This window comes from Anser cygnoides, chromosome 2 (genome assembly GCF_040182565.1).
Source record: "Anser cygnoides isolate HZ-2024a breed goose chromosome 2, Taihu_goose_T2T_genome, whole genome shotgun sequence".
Lineage (NCBI taxonomy): Eukaryota > Metazoa > Chordata > Aves > Anseriformes > Anatidae > Anser > Anser cygnoides.
The window spans coordinates 20061698-20086033 of NC_089874.1; the positions used below are offsets into that span (position 1 = coordinate 20061698).

The 24336-nt window shown below is 36.4% G+C and overlaps 1 protein-coding gene across 6 annotated transcripts in view; it reads right to left on the reverse strand.

Moving 5' to 3' along the window:
* Nucleotides 1–24336, reverse strand: part of MLLT10 (MLLT10 histone lysine methyltransferase DOT1L cofactor) — a 129679-nt gene that overhangs the window by 73811 nt on the left and 31532 nt on the right. For 5 of the 6 annotated variants that reach the window (XM_066991621.1, XM_048061730.2, XM_048061731.2 and 2 more), the window contains 4 exons: nt 14091–14200; nt 8099–8202; nt 5521–5614; nt 3414–3509 (listed from right to left, as the gene is read on the reverse strand). In XM_066991621.1, coding sequence (XP_066847722.1) covers nt 3414–3509; nt 5521–5614; nt 8099–8202; nt 14091–14200 — 404 coding nt within the window. The remainder of the gene's footprint in view (nt 1–3413; nt 3510–5520; nt 5615–8098; nt 8203–14090; nt 14201–24336) is intronic. The other variant, XM_048061732.2, reaches the window with a different exon arrangement.

The following is a 24336-nucleotide window of genomic DNA, read 5'->3' on the forward strand; positions in this document are numbered from 1 at the left end:
GCTAATGCTCCTCTCTCTCAAGTCCTTCCCTGCATCATTCAGCCGTGTCAACACTAACAACGATTGTCTTTAAAGAAATTGAAAATCACTGTAAGCAAAATTTCTTCAGAAAAATGTTCGAGAATTTTGCCATCCATGGATTTGTTTTTTTAATAGTCTACAGAGACTAATATCCCATCATAGCAAAGAATTTTAAATTTCCCCTTCCTTATCCACCCAGAGCAAAGCACTTCTGGTACAAACAGACTTTTAGTTAATTCGTCTGCTAAAAACATTTTTTGGAATTCATAAACACACAATGCCAGTAAACTTGTTCAATTTTCATGTAAGTGGCACACATGCCACTTTCACGTGGCACTTTATTAAAGCATTTCTTTTATGCGGAGATGTACCCCAGACACATTTAAAATTCCTGTTTCATTCCTTTCCAAAGATAAGGCTATCAGGAACACCAGGAATAAGGTGTTCTTCCACAGCCTCATGTTGACTAAGTTTTTTTTTTTAAAAAAAAAAAAAAAACTTGAGGTAAACACACCTGGGCACTGAAAAATGGGTATTATATCAGGATGTCAAGCAATATACTACCAGCCCTACTAAGGAGGGGCACAGCTCCATCTCTCATCATATTTCTATAGCACCTCTCTCCCTTAGCAACTAACCATTTTTAGTGCAGCAGAGCAATCAGGCAGTAACTAAGCTAATTAATCTGTAGTTTCAAATTCCTCATAACAATTAAATAATATCCAAGCTTTTTGGTTTTTACTCTTATTATTATTATAATACCCTTATATAGTTGCCATCGATTCTGTAAGCACAGTGCCCAAAAGACATTCATTATGAAGGAAAACACATCCTTCCAACTCTGTGTTTATTTACAAAAACGACAGCTACCCACACCGATATTTTCAGACCAAACTATTCTCATGGCAGTTCTATATGCAACCAATGGATAGTTTTTCAGGTCTGAGTAATATAATTATGTCCAATCCTCACAGAATCCCAGAATGGCCGAGGTTGGAAGGGACCTCTGAAGATCATCAAGTCCAACCCCGTGACAAGCAGGATCACCTAGAGCACCTTGCGCAGGATGGCATCTAGGTGGGTTTCGGGTATCTCCGGAGAAGGAGACTCCACAACCTCTCTGGGCAAGAAATACAGCTCAACTCACACAGTTTCTGCTTGGCACCAAGGAAAGCTTTAAGGACGCTTAAAAATCAGATTATCCAAATTTCCAGACTACAAAGATGAAAGAAAAAGTACAAATAAATTTGTGCTTTTAGTAGGAGAAGAAAAACACCCTCCCTAAAACTTTTATACAGAACAAAAGATACACACATTTACTCCAATATGACAACAACTGAGATTCCAAACCGATTTGCAAAAGAGGAAATAAGGAAAGTCACCCTAAATAATGACCTTTCTCCTCCAAGATACAGTAAATCAAATAGACAGTACATCGAAATGAGACATCATATGCAGAAGGTAGTCAACTTTAACAAGAGAATGAGCTGCCAGTACCCCATATGTTCCACTGACTGAAGACCAGTATTTTCCAAAGCACAGATCATCCCTTAACCATTGCGTAAGTCAGACAAAACCCCCAAACAAGAAGTCTGTAGCTACAAGTTAGGTGATTAAGAGTTTCAGGAAATTGCAACTTTTTTCTACCAACTGGTGACTTAAAACAGAACATTGCCTCATTATACAACATATAAAGCAAATTAAACTTAAGTGAACACGCTATAACATGCCATAAGAACCTCTGAATGTCAATTCAAGGGTAACGCAAACTGCATTGCTTCACTTGATCTTGCAGATCATGCAATCTTCCTCTACCTTTCATGAACTGAAACATGGTGCTCCAGAAATTTAATCTTATTTATGGCAAACTTCTCAGAGCTGCAGAAAAAGGCCAGGACTTGCCAGTGTCCATTAACTATTTCTAGAAGACCCAGTGCTGGAGAAGCCAAGCAGTTAGAATAAATAGCAGATACATTGGCCAAACACTCTGCAAGAAAGACCCCCCCAAGATTTTACAGGCATTATGACGAGAAGAACAGTACCTTCACTCAACATCAATTTTGTTTCTTCAAATTCAACTTTAAGGTTTTGCCAATGTGAGTGACAACCCATGCCAAGTATTTTAACAAAACATGACCAGCAATACAACAGTTGTGAAAGATTAACCAAATTAAGAAAAAAGTAAAGCAAATATTAGTAAGGTTTTAACTTGCAGGTAACTGTCATCTGTAATTCAAAATTGTTTCCCTCTAACTCCATTTTGCTGCGAAAAAAATTGCCAAGAACCCCATACTTTTGTTATTGTTGGTCATGGGTTTAGATTTAGAGGTACAACTACATCACAATGCATACACTCCTTTATTGCCAGATGAAGATGGGAACTATTCACCTAAACTATTAAACAGACCTAAAGACACTTTTTAGAAGGTTATCCTAGAACAATGAAGACTAACATTCATCCAGAGGAAACAATCAAATGTTAAGGAGACTGAGGGCCCGAAGACTGACATCTGTTATTATATTTCCTGTGACTATAAATATAGTTCCTCCATACAATACATAATTGGTCAATATATATTTTTTATTTCAAATTTTTATGTTATGCTTTTTAATAGTACAGAATTAAGACCACCCATACTCAGAAAAGTCTATTAAGATAGCTGTAAAGAATGCATGCAGGTGAGCAGATTCGCATGTATTCTCAGAAAGGAGGCTAAAAAAAGGATGCAATGCAAATTTGTGTTGTTGTGCCACTGCGTTAAACTAATAATCATCATCAATTTATTTTTTTTTAATATGAATTTAAATTCTTGAAAGAATCTGCCAGTGACAAGAAGTTAGCGATCAGCTATGGTCTTTGCACCCTCACCAGAAGATTCCCAGGTGACTGACAAAGTATTCTGCCATGACAGCGGGCTTGACCACCAGTACCACTAAGACGTGTGAAAAACAGATGTCACTTCTTTGATAAGGGAAGAAGTGCAACAGATAAAAACGTAATGAATTAGATGCACCTGATTACCCACACATTTGCTAAAATGTCTACTCCCTTTTTTCTTTCCCACCTAGTCACAAAGACTAAAACAAAAATATTTCTAATGGAAAAACTAAATCAAAGGAAGCTGTGTGGAAACAACCTTCCCAACAAATGTTGGCTTTGGGATGCACACTGAAACAATAAACAGGAAAAGGAAGGCACATGTACAAATGCACCTGAAGATGTTTCCTCATTGGACCCTAGCACCACTACACCTTGTCATCTGTGTTACTCAGTGCTTCAGGAACAAAATTTCCTTCATGCCTTTCAGCAAAAGAAGTTATTTAAATGTTTATCAGAAAGTGCTACTATTAAGCAGATGTGCCACATAATTAGCAACGACAAATCCACTTACTTTTTTCTCCTTCTCATGATGTTTATCCTGAGAGTGAGAGGAAGAATCACTTAAACTTTGATCATATGACCTATTAGATCCCCGTTTGCTCTTTTTCTAAAAAGAGAAAACATATTTATGGATATATAAAAGGAATCATTTGAATAAATAAAAAATATAAAGTATTTCAACTGATAAAATGCCTTACTACTTGAAGAAACAAAAACCTCAGTTAGTGAAAACCTGACAAGTAACTAACATGAGTACAATTAACAGGACTGCCCATTGTACATCCTATCCTCAAGTCTACCCTTATATTGACTTTTAGACGTCCCATGCAAAATATGCTTCCAACAAAGAAATGAGATATACCACCTTCTAAAAGTTCAAAGGTGCTAGACACATTTCCAAGTTTTCATAACAAAAAATAGAAAAGTTGCTGCTCAAATGAGTATCGCATGAAGCCACAGTGCTAACACTGCCACATGCCTAAAATGCAATCTGACAGAGTTGTTTTATGGCTTCACGATTTATTAATCAAGTGACCTCTCTGCAATATTTTCATTTAAATTGTTTACAAAAAACACAGGGTGTATGGTCACGTATGCATTTACGGGCAGTACACATAATTGCCTGCATTTCCGTAACATTTGAGAGCTTAGTCTGAGACTAGAAATATTTCATGCTAGCCAGTGCCTAAAATGTATAAGTTATTGTATCGTAACTGAGGTAGCATAAAGAATTTCAAGTCAGTGCTATTCCAAAGTTTTCAGTGGTACAATAGATACACCCCGTGCACCACCTTCAGTAACAGATAATAAATACCTGTATTTGCCAGGCATCAACAGTTACAATATCCCTCAAGAAACACTAGAACGCTAATGTGATCTTGCCAGTCTTTACTGTTCTTACCACTACAGTTTCATAACGGAAAGTTAACTAATCACATGTCAAATATTAAACTGTGTCTTGATCATTAATCTTACATTTTAAATAATCATGTATGTTTTTCAGTCACAGCTGCACTGGCACATTCAGATCAAACAAAATAATGTAAGAGTTTGCCTTCACTGCTAAGTAATACACCTTTTTGGTTCTTTCCATATACCTCGCTCAAGATTTAAAGAAAAAAAAAAGAAAAGTCTTAGCTTAGATAGGATCTAGAAAGCCCTGACTTACCTTCATTATGAAGCAAACTCATCAATATTCACAAGAGCACAGAGCTAACTTCACCAAGCTTATCTTTGAGAAATCTAAAACGGCTCGCTGACCCTGTTTTTACCTCACTGCAACTTGTTCAAAAAGTCTCAAATATTCCACTCTTTCCACAAGTAATCAACACATTTAACCATACTTACAGTTGCATATAAATTTAGTCTATATATTTAATTTTCATAAGTCAATATTCATAAGTAAGTCCTTCACAGCCACACACACACAGACATCTGGAATGGTTAAACTGGTGTTAAGAAGTGAAATGAAAAGCTCAAGAGATCTGATCCAAAAAACTACTGAAATAATTGAGAAATGTCAAAAGGTGTTTTTTTTTTCTTTTTTTAAACAAACAAAAATCAAACCTCAGGTCCCTTCCTTGAGGTTGTGTTTTGGAGAACTACTAGTTAGGGAATGTCCACTGGCTACACAGTGGAGACAGCACAAAAGGAAAAACAGTAAAAATAGAGTGACAGAAGGAGAAAGAAATGGAGGCCTTCTTTATATTTCAATATACAGGATAGCAAGGAAAAAAATTATTTTCTAGATTGTTCCAAAATGGACTAAATTCCTAGAAGCCAACTAAAAAGATAGCAAAAGAAAACATTATGGGAATTTAATGAAATCAGATACTTTTGAAGTATAAAAATCTACTACTAGTATATGTTAGAAAACACCCTAAAAACTAGATGTGCATGCTACTTCTGGCAGAGGGGAAAAAACACGTATTTAGATAAGTAACCACTTAAAAAACATTTTTAGCTAGTACTTCTATAACTGCAATTAAAACATTGTTTTAGAAATATCCAATCTACTTCCTGAGATGCATAAAAACATTATTGCTAGTGTTAATAGCAATACAGAGTGAAAAACACAAACTAGTGCCATTTATTTACAGAATGTAACCAATACTTACCAGCTTACTAAAATGGTATTTACAGTAGCCACAGTATTGGACGTTATCTGCACCATTGCCTTCTTCTTCACAAAGAAGTCCTGCAAACTGTGCACTAAAAATAAAATAAATCAAACAACATCAACTTGTACCAAAACATCACAGCTGATAACGTACGGATACTTGTATCTGCATTTAATAGATTTCAACGTAAGTGACTTGTACCAGCATGCCAGCACCCCACCCACCTTTGCAGTCCAGTGAAAAAGCTGTGGTTTATATTTAGGCATGATACCTTCTTCCTAAGTCTATAAGCCACTCACACAAATGAATAGCTTGAATTTACATTTATTATGCAGCTACTCCCACAAGTAAATAAACCAAGCAGCAAGCAGTTGACAATGATTATTAGCTCAAATTCAAGTCAAAATTATCTACAGAAAGAAAAGGGTTTTGTTGTTGTTTTTTGTTTGTGTTTGGTTTTTTGTTTTTTAAACAAAACTATACTGTGGGTCCAAAGATTTTTTTTTTTTTAAAGTTGCATATATCCTTCTCTGCTCTGCCAGGAAAATTACTTCTTTTTTTTTTTTTAAATAGAACTTCAATGACATAATAAATCAAAACCTATTTTATTGGTTTAAAAGACTGTGGCAGGTTAATTTCTTTTTTAAAAGAAAATGACTTATAATATCACTTTCCCTGGGTTAATATTACCTCATTCTACTACATTTTTCAAATCAAATTTGCTTTGCACCATTTTTAATGTTGATTTATTTTCTGTATCAAAGCCAACTTCGATATTGAAAAAACAAATATTCAGTTTCATTTTCTGCATCACTTTAATTAGCATAATAATGCAAAGTTACAGTCAAAATGATGCAAGGAAGTATTTAAACTAAAGAACAACATATACACAAGCTTATTTTCATTGCTTTTAAAAATCATTGTCCCCATAATTAACACATTACGTTCTTGGGCAAGCCAGAAATACTGTCTACTAAATACATGCACACCTACAGCAGATGCCAGCTACAGAAAACATTTAACAGGATCTCTTTAAGCTATGATTTGTCATTCTAACCTTCCCATACAAAAACAGATGGGCTTAAGCTCATTCTTCAGACATGAGTCTTGTCAATACAAAACTGACACACCTCGCCCTGGACCTCTCCTTTCTGTGGTTTTCACATTTTCCTTCCACTTTATAAACATTACAGAAGCCTCTCAATATCCACAAGAATAGAACTCTCTGGCTAGATATTTTGTTACGTACCTGTTCACAACAAAATAAAATTCTAAGAATTGGCAAGATTAGGAATGGTATTTTCATTCTGAACAGAATTCTCATGTTCTTTTTACACTCACTGAAAAGATCATTTTGGAAAAAAGATAACAGATGAAAAGGACTCTTTCAAACACTTGGATGCAAACTTTTTTTTCACATCCGTATGTAACCTCTCTCTCTACATGGTATACAAGTTCTCAGGAGCAAATTCTGTTTTCACCATAAAGCCAAACTTGACATTGATGACATTCGATGACAGATTAGATGGTTATGAAGTAAGACCTCAACATCCCGCCAGATACTCAAGTACTGAGGGGGAAACACATCAAATACACAACCACAGAGAGGCCCTGACTGCAAATGAGGATGTGCAGAGTTGCAAAGAAATCAGAACTTCATCTGCACATGGCATTCAAAGTATCGCTTGATTACACTGAAGAAAACACATTGAAGTAGGTGTGCAAATACCATTTCCCTGATTGAGCTGGCACACAGGAATGATGAAGCATACTGGGGCACTCATAAAACAGATGAGTAAATCCACAGATAACGTACCCAGATAGCCTATGTAAATCTGCTATCTATTCTAAAATAGCTTCATCTGAACTTGAAAGAACAAATAACCCCTGGAAATTTTGGGGTAGAATTCCCTTCGCCTCCTTTTACACACGGTTTCATCTAAATATCCACCCTCTTTTAGAAACCCATAAAGTGAGACAAGCATCTCCTGAATGCTTGCCATCCACAGTATCTTGAAGCAGAATGAATCAGATGGACATGGCAGGAATAGATGAAACCTAAATGAATAGTTCAGGATAGATGTGTACCATTTAGATAAAGCTAGTAAGGTGAATTACCCTAAAATACTTGGAAATCTATACTAGCAGCAGTCACTTTACTGCATTTTTATGTATATTCCAACATTCTTTCCACTGCCTAACCCAAAGTAAACGTCAAATCAGCTAGCAGGTAAACAATGTCTTCACATTCCTGTATCCTATAAAACATTATCAGAAAAAAAAAAAAACACCATAGCACAAGAAACACTAAACCTTATTCACAAGAGCACAGAGTACTTAATCCAACACAAGGGTGTATCATCAGGCAGCTTTTGCAGTTCACAGCAATGTATAGATGTATATGCTACCACTGTCATATCGTTAGTAAATTCTAAGAGATAGGTATTTCAACACAAGCCACTTTACTGTATTTATTTAGAATGTTTTTGAGTAAAGAAAGAGTTTATTACATAGTATACAATTGATTCGTTCTAGAAAACTCTTCCAGAGTTGTTAAATAATAAAATATACTTACCACGTTACATGAAAAGCTTGTCGGCATCCATGTTTATTACATGTCATGCAAGCACCAGAGGCTGCTTTACTTTCTCTGCCTTGCTCATCACAAATGTAGCAGGTCTACCAAAGAGAAAATACTTAACATGATAAAAAGCATACAAATAAGTTCTGTGTTACTCAAAGGAGACTCTAGGGTAAGAACTGCTGAATTTTGCAGCTAACTTTATATAAGAACTTCTTTATAAAATTCTAATTACAGCTGTTTGCAAAGGGAAATTACCTGTAACGCTTCATCAATACCGACGCAGTACAAATACTAATTTATTTTAATTCTATGCTGCTACCTAATCAGCCAAAATGGTCAAACAACCAAAGGCTAACAGCATTAGGCTTCAGGATTTTTCTTGCTTTCAAGATTGAGTTTATGTCCTTTTAGGTCGCAATCATTTTCACATTCATTTAACATTACCTGTATTGTTGGCATTCAGAAACATCTCACTAGACTGAGTGCCTGATGGCAGTACGAACCATACAGTACATACACATACCTCTACACAAAGCTACCAACAAAATTTTAAGCTTGCAGCTTTTCTATGTGTGCATTTCGTGTAAACAGTTTTCAGAAGTCTCATAGCACATGCTGTTCAGTTACCTTTAAATATTGCTTAATTATAAGCATCATAGAAACTCATCAAGCAGGAACCTTCTCTAAACAAAGTTTAAATTAATATACCAAGCCCATTTCAAGCTTAAAAACAAGCTAAAATGAAACAAACCTGTCCTTTACCTGAAAATCTTTTCACAGAATTTCTCTCAGTGTGTGTGTCTTACCAGGATCCTACATTTTTTCCTATTTTTTACTCTTCTAATTACCAAAGTACCATCTGGAGAGATTTATCACATCACATTTCTATCATCAGTTGCAAACTATGGCCCAAGTAAAACTTAACTATTTAACAGTTGATTCTTAATGAAAATGTCCTCCAGTATCAGTACAGTCAAGTGTCTATTTCTAAATACGACAGAACCTTACAGAAGGGACAAGCATTACCAATACATTGCTACCTGTGTAGAAATCCCACTGGAAGATCTTAGGTGGTTAGTGAAGGAGAAACAAATTTTATCTGGCTTCTCTTTTGTCTACCATTTAAACTGTAACTGACTTCTTGCGATTGCATCGCAACCTCCTCCAGAGAGGCAAAGAAAACAAATAGATTAATAAATAAAAAGAACATCAACAATGGGTGGTAGGAAATATAGTTTAAGAAAAATACACCAAAACATCATTGAGATTAAAAATGGAAAAGGATATAATGCAAAACAAGTATTGTTTAGGAAGAAGTGAAAATGAGCGAAATTGTGAAATCAGAACAGACTTGGACAGAGTTATCTAGAACACGTAACATCAGTTAAAGCAGTTTTGTTATCATGCAAGCCTCTAGGACGGATGAGTCATTCTGCCATGGTTTTCACTGGGCTTTTAAGAAGCATTATACCCTACAGATAATACAGCCCAACAATCCTGTATTCTAACATTTGAAGGCTCAGAAAGGGGGACTTGATTCTTTGCCTTGCCCCCTTTGTACGTTACGGTAGCGCACACAGGTCATTCAGTCATTTGGCAGGGGCTGAGACTGACTGTTCTCTAGCTTTCCAAATCATACCTGACACATTTAGACTTTACGAACAAAATAGGTCATCATCTATCAACGGCATCTAAGTAACTATTTCTAAGTCACTTCAAAGTAAGGTACCCTCCCTCCATAAACAGAGAGTTCAACGGACCCATAAAACTCAAGCTCCAGTTACTGTTCTGTATTTTTTCCCTTGAGTTTTGCCTTAAAATTTTTCCCCATTGAAGCTCAGAGAAAGAAGTGGTATAAGCATTCTGTTTAGTAAGAATGCGGGCCCTGTTTTTCAATACTATATACTGCATTTAGGATGTGTGGTTCAGGACCCCTTAAACCGATTTACAGTAAAATGACTGAAAAAAAAAATGAAGACTGACTAGCTGCACTACAAACAAATTTAAACACAATGTCATGGACTGCCTACAGATTTTAAGAAGCTCAATGAACTTCCATACTTCCTGTAACAGTCAGAAGTACAAAGCCTGTTTCCTAATCCTATACATGAAACAGGGCCAAAGAAGATGCAGGTTCCCATCCCAACATAGGCTATAATCTCTCTCTAAAGCTGAGCCTCTCATAATTCTATCTTCTCTTGGATGCCCAAACAGTTCCTGAAGCTTGAGAAGCTTTATCTTCCTTTCACAAAGCAGAAAACTGAAGATTTTCGCACACTTGCAAAGCCATGCAATTGCCACACCTTCCCTGAAGCCTCTTGAATTCAGAAGTGTAAAACGTCTCTATATCCCAGCACTACTCTTCAGAAGTTTTAAGGGAAAAAGAATACTTAAACTTTTCCCAAGCTCAGTACAAAATAAGGCATTACACAGAGCTTTGCACTCCACAAGGAAATTTTAGGAGAAAAACATGACAAATATCCTTGTTTCTTTAACAGCACAAGAGACATTTTACAAAGTTGCCTTTACTTTCCTACCGATACTTTTCCTTTGAAGATTCAAACCATACACCTTCTCTGCAAAAAAGACATAAGGGAAGATGAGGCAAGGAAAGCCTTGCAAAACAAGAAGTGATTTGAGAAACTTTTTCCTCTGTTTGTAACAGCTACCTAGAGCATTCTCAGCTTACAGAATCAAATGTAGAAGTTGTCCAGAAATTTCTCATTGCTGCAGCAAATACTGACATAAAAGTTTATCAGCCACCTTTACTACTAGGTGGATCAAGAAACTCCACATGCACTTATTTTTTAATCAACTCTGAATATAATTACTGCTTTTAGGAGCCTCTTCCACTACCACTTACTTTCAAATGAACCTAGAAGAGACAAATAAAGCTCACATAAAATAAGAGATGATCCATACATAAGCATCCAAGAATTAAAAAGCACCTACTTAATAGGAGAGCAACTACTTGTCCATTTCTTTTTGGAAGCAACTGAGTAAGAGGAACTTCCCCGTTAGTTAACTCACTAACCAGGTCACTCAGGGGGGTTCACTCTATAACGTGAAGGTTTTTATCCCAGAAACAAGTAAACATCATGGAAATAGTGGCCAAATATTTTTATATTAATAAGCCTCATGCTTTGGTGTCAGCTGTGTTTCTACTTGTATTCAAGATTTTTGTACTTTGTCACCTTGCTTATTTTGCAGTATTCAATAAAGAATGAACTGCACAGAGAATTGTACGTGAAGTATTATCTCCTGGCAAAACTCCAAAGACGTTTGTCTTTATTTTAAAGACCACAGTATATATTCTCCCATATGAGGAGAATTGCTCCATGTTTTCTCCCAATTCCATATGCTAGCTTCCCACACTTACCCAACCACATGCACAGAATTACTTAGGACTTCACAGGAAATAAAATTTCTCTTTAAAATCATCTCTTTCCAACCCAACTTGACTGGCAGAATGAAATTGGCACTACACCTCTCTAAAAAGGCAAGCAGCTCTAGTGTGGTTTTTTCCCCTAATTAAACATGAACATTTGTTCAAAATGTCTTAAGAACTTAAGTCTTAAGGACTTTTTGCCATATGTACTTTAAAAAGAAAAATAAATAAATAAAACTTCTTTCCCATTTCCTCCTAAACAGTTCTCGTTGATAAAGTCAGAGCTAAATGCTTTACAAAGTTGCTGATCTAAAAAAATCTATCATTTAAATAAATACAATTTATACTGAATGGCAAGGAGGTGAAGTTATTGCAGGCTACCTGAAAAGGAATTGTTGCATTGATTTTGGTGGTGCTGCTCAAAACTAGACTACTCAGGACCTGGTGGCAGCATAGCCACAGCAGGACTAAACTCAGCACCGGCTACAGATTTACCCAAAAAGTTGGGCTTGCCCCATCAGTGACTCCCTCTCACATTCTGTCCTGTATAACTAGACTAGGCAATGAAGTCAGATGGATTTCATCAGGTACACTGCATCGACTGCACTTCAGTAATTTCGTTCTCCTAAAATCCACAATTACTATCTCCCTGACCCAAAAAGGCCAAATAAAATCCATAAAGTCTGTGTTCTGGAAAAAAAGAACAAAAAATAAACAACAACTTGTAGGCTAGGGGTCCAGACCCAAACCTTGCAATTTCTGATGTATTACCTTAGTGTATTTTAAAATATACTCTATTGGCCTGTATGGAAGTAGCTTTTGGGCCTATTTTCCAGAGTCTAATCAGACTACCAACCCAATCAGAACATCAGCCAAAAAAGCAGAAAATGAAAAGCTAGACAACAGCAGGAACTCCACATGATCTATGTGCCATTAATATTTACCTAGCAAGCAAAAAAAAAAAAAAATGGTTAAGTACAGACCAGTCAAATGCAAATAGGAATTTCATCGAGGGGAAACTATCCATCATATATTTAGAAGAAACAGTTCAAGAAAGAAGCAACTTCAGTTAAAAAAAAGAAAAGGAATTAAAGAAGGATAGAACAACGGATGCTGTGGACAAGTAATATAAAATGACGCAAGGTACCTTTTTTTGAAGTTATAAGTAATTAGTCATCTAATGTAGTATCAATTAGTATCAATGGAAAAGATGCGAGATAATGAAATCCAAAGCATTCAATGAAATTTTTAAAGTGCATTAAGAAAGAATGGCTACAAATAAAGAAACCACTATGACTACTGCATAGGGAAAAGGAGAAAACAGATATGCCGTTGGCTCAAAGTTGAGCATAGAAAAAAAATTATCTGCAACAGCAAATCTGTACAGCTTTATGTCTAAGCACAAAAGATTTATTAGATCTGCATCTAATCTCATTGTTGCATGTTCTTGCCAATGCAGAAAGCTGATACAGATACTCAGGTAGTATGTAATGAGAAAGCAATAGAAGGACCCATAGTTTGACTCTTGGCTTTTCTCATATACTGATAAATATGAAGGGCAAAACATATGAAACAGCAATTATGAGAATGTGAAGCAGACAAGGAAAAGACCAATGTATCAAAAAAATAGAAAAAAGAGATGTAAGCTGAGAAAAAAAGAAACAAAAATGAGAGGTTACAGAAACAACTTGAAAAAGACTGGTTCCCCTGTAGAAAGAACACCAGAAATTATTCTTTTTTTCTTTCTTCTGTAATGAAGTCTATTCTTCTTTTGTTCCAGTGTCTGCAAGCCACCATAAAAGAAAAAGACACTGGTGGGGAAAGGAACAGTACAAGAAATGTGTGTAATAAAACTAATCAGAAATGCAGACAGTTTGCTGCCTACGGAAGATAAAATACAAAAACACGAAGGAGGAGGTAGTTCGGTCTAGTGAAGAAGGGGTAGCGTGAGTGGAAGAACAAGCAGAAAAATGTAGCTCTCAGTACAGAACATTAATAAGTTACTTTTTTTTTCCTGTACATAAAGTCTTGCCACACTTCAAAAAACATTCGGTCTCACTGACATTTATTTAGAAGCAATTCTTCTATTTCTTCTACAAGCAAATAATCTTGTCAGAATGAACACTGTTTACAAGAGCAAAAGTCTGCAAGCTTTTGCCTTAACATATTAGCATTGCTGTTCTTCCTAAGAGAAATGTTTATGAACATCTTATCAATACTTAAACCAGTAGGACTTAGTGGTAATTAATAACAACATTTCAAATAAGCTGTAATAACATTTTTACATATGGGAAATATTTCACATTACTTTCAAAATAAACTATTATTCAAAGATCACGATATTTTTAATTAACAAAACAGTCTCTACTCTGTAAAAGAATAACGAGACATCGCCAATAACTTTGCAGCTTAATTGCATAATACAGCTTTCTTAATTCTTGAATTTATCACAGTCATAGAAGGAAACATACAGCTTTACAGTAGACATTCATGAGTTTTATGTAAACTACATTTAAGAAGTGTAGTTTTAGATTATTAAAGCTCACAAATTTTAAAATAAATGTGTTATATATAGATAAAAAGACACAATTATACCTTATTATAACGATCGTGAGGAACAGACTGCAACACGATAGGTTCCATTGTAGAAACATTTGCAAACTGCACCTCGGGAATGTACAGAGCACAAACCACATGAGCCCAACCTACAAAAAGTTATAATTGTATTTAATTTTAACGTTTTCTAGAAGCTCAAAGGACATTTCAATTATAGTACAAAGAACCCGTTACAACAGTTTTCCCCATGGACTGTTTTAACCATTTAGAATGTTACAGACATAAATTACTTAAACCATGTTTACATTTCATTTTATATTATCCAAAATTAAGATGAGCTGTTACACATTTTTTAAGTTTATTGTGTAGACAATTCCTACAAATAATACCCCACAGACTGCAAATAGTAATGATTTATACAAACAGTGACACACAAATGGAAAACCAAGTTCTTTAAAATTTCTTGGATTAACATAGTCAACACTTAAAAACTATGCAAATTCCTGCATCAGGGAAATATTGTCTGAACAAACTAGTATTCATGCAAGCATTACCATCATGTAAGACTTCTTTCTATTTAAAGCCGCTTTTTTATTTAAACAAAGCCATTTGAACTTGACTAGACCAATATATTCTTTCTATAGCAAGGAATGCCACCACACCACCCCCACCATCCCCACACACAAAGCCCCACACCTATCAATTCTCTTCTTTTCCTTGTTTAAAGATGTGACCAAACTGTATTTTCATAACCATATCAACTCCTGTATCCAGTCCTGTTCTAAGCAATTAACTTAGGGTCATCAGTAAGTGCTTAGTTACTTACCATACTGTGTTTAAACAACATTTCATGAAAGACATATTCCTAATTCTACAGCATTTCACTTAAGGAATGGAAAAAGCACTGATTCAGAGAGAAAATTCCCTTTCAGGCTTTCTTCGAATACTAAGATCCTGAGAGTTGCAAGTTTGTTCCAGTGGAGGACAGTTTGCCATAACTGTGAAAACTGTCCATGTTCTATCCTAGGCTAAGTTTAACAAAAGCTAACCCAACAGATTAATATACCGACATCACCAACAGAATGACAAGAGTGCTATCACACAGTGCAGAGCTACTTCATCCCAAAGTGAATTTGATGTTGCTAATTATTTAGCATGAGTTCTGTTCTTTCCAAAGAGGAAAGTTGAAAATCTTTCATCACAAGACCTTCAGAACACCTTAAAAGTAATTGTGCTGTCCCCCTACCCTGGCTGTCTTACGTGTAAGTGAATATTAAGGGCATAGAATTTCGCATTTATATAATTAGATAATCTAACCGATTATTAGATTAGGTAAAGCAAGTAAGCTATCCTTGTGTGAATGTATCACATAACGCAAAAAACAACCACCACTGCTGCCTCACCATAGACCTTACTGAGCTTTGTTTTCATCTTGGATTTTTTCTTTTTAACTATTCTACTGACTCTAAAGGTTCTCTCTTCATCCCTCCACTCAACTGCAATATGACTCTTAATCAGAGCTAAACAGGAAATTGTACTTTCAGTACAATTGTACTTACAGTAGCACTGCTGAGACTCTGGAATGGTATCTAGTGTCTGGAATTAGGTGCATGCTTTTCCTTTATTTATTAAGTCACAAATCCTTTCTAGCTATTTCCAACTGATCCTCTTCCATACTCCAGTTCACTAAGTTGATAGTCATAGTTTGTATAAGAAAATGAGAAGTACAAGCATAAATCTTACCGTCAACATTCACAGACTGGCAAACATAGAATCTCATCTGTAACTACATACAGTATCCGTGCTGCTTCACTATTTTATTCACATACAGTTTGTAGAATTTTGTAACACACAGAAGAAGTATTAAAGAGAGTAGGGAAAACAAAAGCACAGACTGCCAACTCGAGCTGTTCTTAAAAACGTTCCTACAGACCATTCTAAAATTATCATTAACAGACTGGAAAAAAAATATAAAAACTTAGTTTTTTCGTTCTCTGCTCTTAATATCTTCAGGGAATCAGGATTTAAAAGGACTTTCCTAAGACTTGCACACTGCCCTAAGCCAGAACCATTTTACTAGAGACAGATAAACAGATGTTAATATGGTGTTAACTGTGAATATTTATCTTTATTTCTCTACTCCTTAACTCAGATAGAAACATCATTCATCTAATAAGGCCATTAAACCCATAGAAAAGTGACAGATAAAAATTTTGAAAGACCATTCTTCAGCTAGTTGAAGATCATCACAAATGAATGGCAAAAGTTTTTACATTGAATATAATTAAGATTGTTCTCCAGCTACACCAACTTAAAATTAAAAAGATATAGAAATACAAAAAATATACCAGAATCACGAAAAAAATCACTTACTAAGCCAACTGAGTTTTACGTATTTTAAGCCACAAGTGAAGAACTTTCACTACAGGAAACCAGTTTCAAAAGTAACTTTAGCTAAACACTACTCTGTGACTATAAAAAAAATATAACAATATAGCCAGAAATGTACAAGATCTATGCATTCTGATTTCAAAGAGTGGGTATTATGTATCCAGGACAGTTGTGGGTACTTTCATCCTTCACCATAACAAAACCAGGATGTGTATAATGAAATGAGGTACAACAGCACGAATGCACTGTTTGAACAAGGGGTTCAGAAGTGCTCAAGGAAATAAGCACAAGGGACCTTCTCCACTTGTGTCCAGAATCTTCTCTAGATCCCACACGATCTGACCTTGCCGAAAAGCCACAACCTGTCCAATGTAAATTTACACCATGGGGAAGGTTGCAGCGCTCTCGTGACCCTCTCTGCCAGCCTCAAATGTCCCCATGAAGCCTACTCCAGCACCAGCTCCCCCCTTAAATGTTACTTTGTCCAAAGCTTCCCTAGTGAAGAAAAATTAAAGTATGAGAAAGCAACCCACAGCTCACCTGGGTGAACCGTAAGAAATGTGTTCAGCCGCTCTCCCTGAAGAAAGCATAAGGAAGAAATTCTTGCATAACAAGTGCAGTTACGGACTGGCTGCCTGAGGAGGCTGAGGAATCTCCATCCTTGGAGAACTCCGCAAGGTCTGTAGACTCCTCCACAAAATTCATGGGATTAAGGCAGGTCAAAACATTCAGTTTCACCATACGAGGACCAGATAGTACCGGAGGACAGCCAAAAAGGAAGCAAACAACCACCATCTTTTCCCTAAATATCAAAAGACTACTCACTCGTGCTACAATCAGCATGGAAACAAGGACACCTACAGCCAACGAGGGCAGTGTGACAGCTCTCCTGTCTTGCTGATGGAAGAGGGAATGACTAGCATTCGAACAGATGTCGTTTGTAATGGCTTCTGCAACCAAGAGGGCTCTTGACTAAACAACACAGTGAGAAAACGCCTCCCCCATCCCTCCCCGGAATGAGAGCAAACGCCCAGGATTTTGCTTCCTGCTCTGTCTCCTCCTTACGCCTTTTGCATTCAAAACTCTGCAAACATGCATAAATAGGAGAGAAAGCAGAAACCAGAAATCCAGGACTATCCTCCCCAGGAAAACATCTCAAGGCTACACAGCCATAAGGCTACATACGATCCTTCACATTCAGTTTACCCCTAGCTATCTTGCATTCCTCACTATTAGCCTAGGTTTAGGAAGCAGGATTAAACCACACACACACCCCCCAAGGGATTATTTAGCCGGGCATAACAGGACATTTTCCTTGGCAAGCTCAACCTCCCGCTGGCTGAGAAGCCAGAACCCATACTTTCTTCCTTCCTCTTTCCTTGGCAGGTGCTTTCATCATTCTGCTGTTCAGCCAAGAGAAGCTGCTTTGTCCTCCTTTAGGCAACTCCTCTCAGACAGAGCCCAGCACTCAGGCTCCCAACAGAACAGAGAACCTCTTGCCACGTACAGAGCCGCGTTTGTCTGTCATTTCGCACTGGATGACAGGGATGCTTTGCCTGCTGGGATAATGAAACGTTCTAAAGAGACACCCACCCAAACCAGTAAGAGAAGCAAACATACACTTCGTATCTGGACTTATAACACTTAGAACTCCATTAAACTCACATTTTTCAATCAACTTCATCTAAGCTATAAACACTGTACTGTAAACTTCCCATTCAAATCACTTATTACATTGTTTTGGGGGAAGCTATTGACTTCATCAGCAACTATACATCTCCACCTCTCCAACATAATTAAATCCAGCCCTTTTGAGCTTTCCCAATATTTAAGTGTGAAAAATATTATTGTATACCCATGTTTTAAGATTTTTTAAATAGTCTGTAGTATCACCATTCTACACATTCAGTAACATTTAAAGCATTCTCACTAGTTAGTGTTGAATCTGAAATAATTTTATTACCATTCCCCTTCACCAAAAACAGGACAGAAATTACAACAGGATACTCTGATTTCTAATTGTTTCCCAACCTCAGCCAGGACCTAATTCCATTTTTTTCAGATAATTTTTGTTATCATAAAACTTACTATAAGTCTTTTAAAATAATCTGTATAGACCTCACCCTTTCTTACTTAAATCAATAAGCTTCTTTGGTTGCGACTCTGGTAGTGCTTATCTTGCACACAAACAACTGGCCACAGTTTTCTTTTTCATTCCTTTTAATTTTACTTAGAAATTTTCTGTATCTCAATTTACAGTAATTGCTAACAAGGTCTTACTATTACTATAGGATTGCTTATGCTCAATTTACTTTTGCTTTAGTCTCCCTTTCAGGAGAGCTTTAACTGGAAAGGGGTGGGAGGACAAACATTTTTGCAAGTGCATGTATTAGCATCATGTAAAGTATTCCTAAAGCTTTCTAAACTCAGTATGTTTTTTCCCTTATTTAACTTACTGCTTTTGAATCTTAGAGAAGGTGGCCATTTGACATATGTACTTTCTCAGTAATAATATTTGTACCAGATGATAACACCTGGCTTGCTTGTTTTAATATAAACTTCGGCTTTAATTAAAACCAAGAAATTAAGAAAGTTGTTACCAGGATTCAAATCAGCAACTGAGTCTGCTCATTTCTGTGCATTCTCATCAGAACTGCTTTCTCTGAAACTGCTGAAGAAAAACACTCACAAAAGGATGCTAAGGGCTAACAGATTTACTGCCTCTTTTCCTTTAAGCCATCCCACTGTTCTACAACAACCAATGCCCCCATCCAGAAATTTTAAAATATCAACAGTTTTTGGCTATTGCTTATTAGAGACAACCTACTGGTGACAGCTAGTTTAAAATTCACTATATTTATTTCAATTGCACTTTCTAGTCCAGTAACTCTAGGAAACGTTCCTTACCTTTCAAAAAGAAAATCCACTTTGCTTTCTAAGATAACATTGCACAAGTGTAGCTAAAACACTTTCCTTTGAAGAGATTTCAGGGAACAACTTCAACCAACGTTAAAACAACATCAAAACCACATATAAAACAACCCCAAGATCTACTTCAATAACAATAATACTGAAAACAGTTTCCTCCAGTATCAAAAGTTGGAAATGCATGCCAAAACACCTTCAAAGTTCAAGTACATCTTATGAAAACTTCCAGCTTTCCACTTGAGTTTTTTTTTTTTTGTTTGGTTGGTTGGGGTTTTTTTAATTTATTTTGACTTATTCCTCAGGAAGGCACACTACTGAGTTTTGCCAATTTTAGGTTTTGTTCCGGCATGCCAAATGTTTAATTACCTGCACAGAATCCATGCACATTTTACAAATCTTTCACTGAGACTTTGATTTCAGGTGCCTAACTAGTTTTTATCCCAATGAATCCTTCTAACACTACATACTTAAATATAATTTCAACACTCAATATTCCTTAACTTTCAGAGTGACGAATTTCAGGCTCCAGAATCCTAACTAAAAATGGTTGGCGTGTTATCTCGGTGACAAATAGGTAACTCTCAATTTTACCACCAGCAAATAAAAGATTTGCCAACAGAGAACTCTCTAACTCAAGCAAACTTTCACAAAGTAATCTAAAATTAACAAAGAAAACCCAAGAAGATAAATGGCATACAGTACATTATCCACCTACATTTTTGCCTTTACGATTACTATTTAACTGTTCAAAACTTGATTCACAAGCACTTTCACTGCAAAGAAATTCAATCACCATCCACTGCAAATTTTGAAGCCTTGCATTTATAATCTTTACATTACAATAAAGTAGCAGCAACAGACTTCTACAGTAGTAATCCATCCCACCATCCAAGTATGAAGAAGGTGGTGAACCAACACACAGAGCAGGCACTATACTAGGACCACATCCCACAATCCATGTTGAAGCCGCACAGGAAAGCGGTAGCAGACTGGAGGCCAGAACCTCTAAATCACACGTAGGTCCAGCTGCAGTGCCAGTCTGGCCCCAAAACCGAGCTCTGGGATGTCATTGGCATTTCCTAAGCCTGCACCAACTCCAAAGCAAGATTTGTTTATGCGTTCTGTGCAAGTTACTGAAGAGTCCAGCATATCTCACTGAGGAAATTTTATTTTGTTTGTAACTATAGCTCACGCCTAAACCAAGACAGCATATTTTGCTCACAAGGGAGAACCTTCCTTTGTCAAAACATTAGTTTCTTATTAGAGTCACTCCAAGAGGTATTTTAAGGATACACCTCAAACAGTCTCAATTGTGAGCTGCCACCAAAAGGCACGGTCCCACCTTACCCTTCACTTTCCCTGAAGTTGACAACTGCCACATACCAAGGCAGATAAAATTCTATTCATCTCGTTACTAAACCTGGGGGAAAACTGAAGTCTACCTTCCAGTCAGATCAGCAAGTTGATGCAACAGATGCTGAGGTTGATTACCATAAGCAAAACCACAGGTGAAAAAACAGGCAGTCATGGGAAAAGCACAGCAGAGGCTGATGGCTGGCCTAGATTACAGGAAACTGCACCCACAGTCTTCACCACCGGCAGATCTGCTGTCTGACCCCAAGACTCAGCTGTGTCCCGTTCTGAAAGTTGAAGCCAGCAGAGATGTACTTAAGACCAATATTGTCCCTATTTACCAGAGGGTAAGACTATTTTAGACCTTTTATTACGTGTCTCCTCAAGGCATTCCATACGCTTCGGGTTTGACCCTGGTCTTCCTTTTCCTGTCAAGATGATAAAACTTGCAGAAAAGACTCAACTGCTTGAGATCCTGTAGTTTCCTTAACCTAGCAAACAGTTTTAGAGATTGTTATAGATAACACAGTATTATTCACTATATTATTTGATCTGCCCTTTCCAAAGATGGATGAAAAGAGGGTGCTAACACCAACTGCTAGGCATCTCACCACCGGGGCTGACAGTCACTGGTACGCAGAATGAAGGGACAACTGCTGTTAAAACAAAGCTCATCTGCAAAGAAAAGGCTTTTCTACAGAAATACACCAAAATCTGCATTAATCAATACTTTCTCCCCAACAAAAGAATTAGTAAGTATGAAAAATTCTCTTTGGATCTTCATTTGGAAGCACAATAGTTTAGTTTTGAAACAGCTACAGCTTACATTCCATCTTCTAAGTAAGCTGATACCTTTAATAATTTTATCCTGTATGCTATGGCATTAGTGAGTCTCTTCCCACTCCCTGAAGGAGTCATTTTATACAATAAAAGGAAGAAATGTCATAAACATTTATCTAAAGCTTGCTCTAAACACTTTTCCTAATTCCTAAGGTAGTTTCCTACGTTATATTTACTAGTAAAATAAATAGTAAATATATAATACGGATGATATGGTGAGATCCATGTTTAGGTTGGTAAAATATTTTTAAATTATCTGCTTTCCCTGCCTTTCTTAGTAAAAGATACATACGCAAAGTCCTGTGAATCTGTACAAAAGGCCTGGGCTTTTTTTTTTTTTTTTACATAAGCACTTCTTTAAAAAGCCCAAATATGCACATATACCATTATACCATCCATGTTCTTAGACATTAATACCAGGAAAACATCAGACCATAAAACGTGACAGTGAGAGCTGCTGACACCAATAATAAGAGTAAGAAAAGCTAGCATGTGATGTTTTTATAGACTTAGGAGATCCCTTCGCTGACCCAGAGGATGGGAAGAGGGCCCGAAGGATGACATAAAACCACGGCATTGTTAGCTGGCCTTTTCCCAAGCAGCTGCATGAAAGAAGTCTTGGTGAAAAGTCGACACAAAGAATGCTGTTACACAGCATTCCTGATCATCATCCAGCGGCATCAGATTTCAAAGCAACAACTTGTACACCAAAATGAAGCCTTTTAGGCCTAAAGAAAAATGCGGGTAAAGATTACTGTAAGAAAACTATTTAAATGGGAGGTCCAACAACGTATCCAAATGAACAATTTGCTTAAAAACAAAAAAAAAAAATCAGACTGCACACAGTATTTTCAAAGGATGAAAGAATTAGGATTCAAAAAAACTATAATCAGTTTAGCTGATCATGATTTTATTTCCTCCTGAGTGTCAAAAACCCAGAAGAAATTACTGCAACAGTTAAGAAAACATCACTGTATCAAAACCAACCAAAACTGGCAAAGAGCCAGTTCTCACGTCTTCAAAAAAAACCTCTCACTTGTTGCTTTTCTGTTTTTCTAAAAAATGCGTTGAACTACTAATCCGCATACAAAGTACAGATACTGCTAAAAATATTTTAATTGCTCTTCCAAATAGCCTTCTTAAACATAAGACAGCAATCAATACGCAACTCAGAAATATATTGCTGTTTTTCCTTGTTTCCAAAACCTTTTATATTCAGTCATGTATCTTAACCACGGTGACGCCCCTAAATGGACATGAATACCCAATTTAGCAAGCAATTGTTAGTAAGTATCTTCAAAGCCCAAAGCTCTTTTTTCATCTCAATCCTACTTTATTTTCAGTAGAAATAATAGAATAAAATGTAGAATTTCTAGAACTGCAGTCGATGAACACTGAAAGATCTCTAATGTTATGTAAAACCTAGTTCCACAAGGTCCACAGAGGTTTTTTTCCCCATAGAAGACTGCAGATAATAAGCAGCCAAAACATTAAAATGTATTATTTATGCATATTTCTAAAGTTCCTGACAATCACCCTGATCATAATCATGCAGTGTCTCAGCACTATTAACAAATGAATTAAATCAAATTTGCAACTAAGTACAGTCAACTCTTAATAATCTTCAACACAGATAATCTGTTGGCAAATAAAACACATCATGGATATTAGTGCAGGCTGCACTAGTAGTGCACTAATTAGTGCACTCTGCTAAATGCAGTTGTATTGTTTCCAAGAGCCGTGCAAGTGCCAAAGCAGAATGACCATTTCACAAGGTGTGCAGAGACTGAACAAAAACGGGCAACCAGATCTTAGCTGCTTCTGTTCTGGGATAGTAGAGGTCTCTGACAATGGAAAGCCCTGGAGGGACAAGGAAGCAGCTCAAATCCAAACTGAATTCTGTCTTTGGGCTCACTACAAGCAAGCCCAGCCACCATCGTGAAGCCAAGAACAGGCAGGCATCTGTGCACTCCTCAGTGTACCAAAAAAGCTTATCATCAAATGCTAGATCCACTTGGTGCTACCATTTCAGATCAACTCTTTCGTCCTTCCAGAACCAGGCACACCAGCACCTTGATGCAGAACCATCTGGATGAACCTGCAACACTGACTTGACTAAATGAACGCTTCCACAACACTGTTGAGAAACCACTTAGCTAATACAGTTACAATTACCTCGGAAAACTGAAATTCCCCTATCCCACTCCACCTGCAGTGACCCAAATAGTCAAGAGTTCACAATGGCTGTAAAAACAGTTAATACCCCAAAAATATAAATCGCTTGTGTGATTTGTTTTCAGAGGGGATGCAAGAAAGAGTGCTCAATTTTAAGAACAGTCTTCAGGAAAAAGTCTTGTTGAAATTAATATTTTTGTTCCAATTTCAGGATCTGTCCCAGTTTCGAGGTAGTCTGAATCTTTAGGCCAGTGAAAATATTATTTATTATATATATTTTATTTATTTTATATAGATTATATATATATATATTGTATAAGTATTATTATATTATATAATATATTATATTGTATACATATTATATAATATAATGAATGTTATTAATTAATGAGAAAAAAATCTACCAAAAAATGTTGACCTGTTGACATTAGCACTCTATGTTAGGGAACAGTAAATCATACTGTAATCATTTTGCAGCCTAGAGAGATACAGATTTGCTTCTCTAAAATTTCATATTCGGCTCTGGTAAAGATTATGTATCATTTGGAAGAGATACTGAGAAGCAGAATGAGGACGAACACGCTTCATACAAGGAATG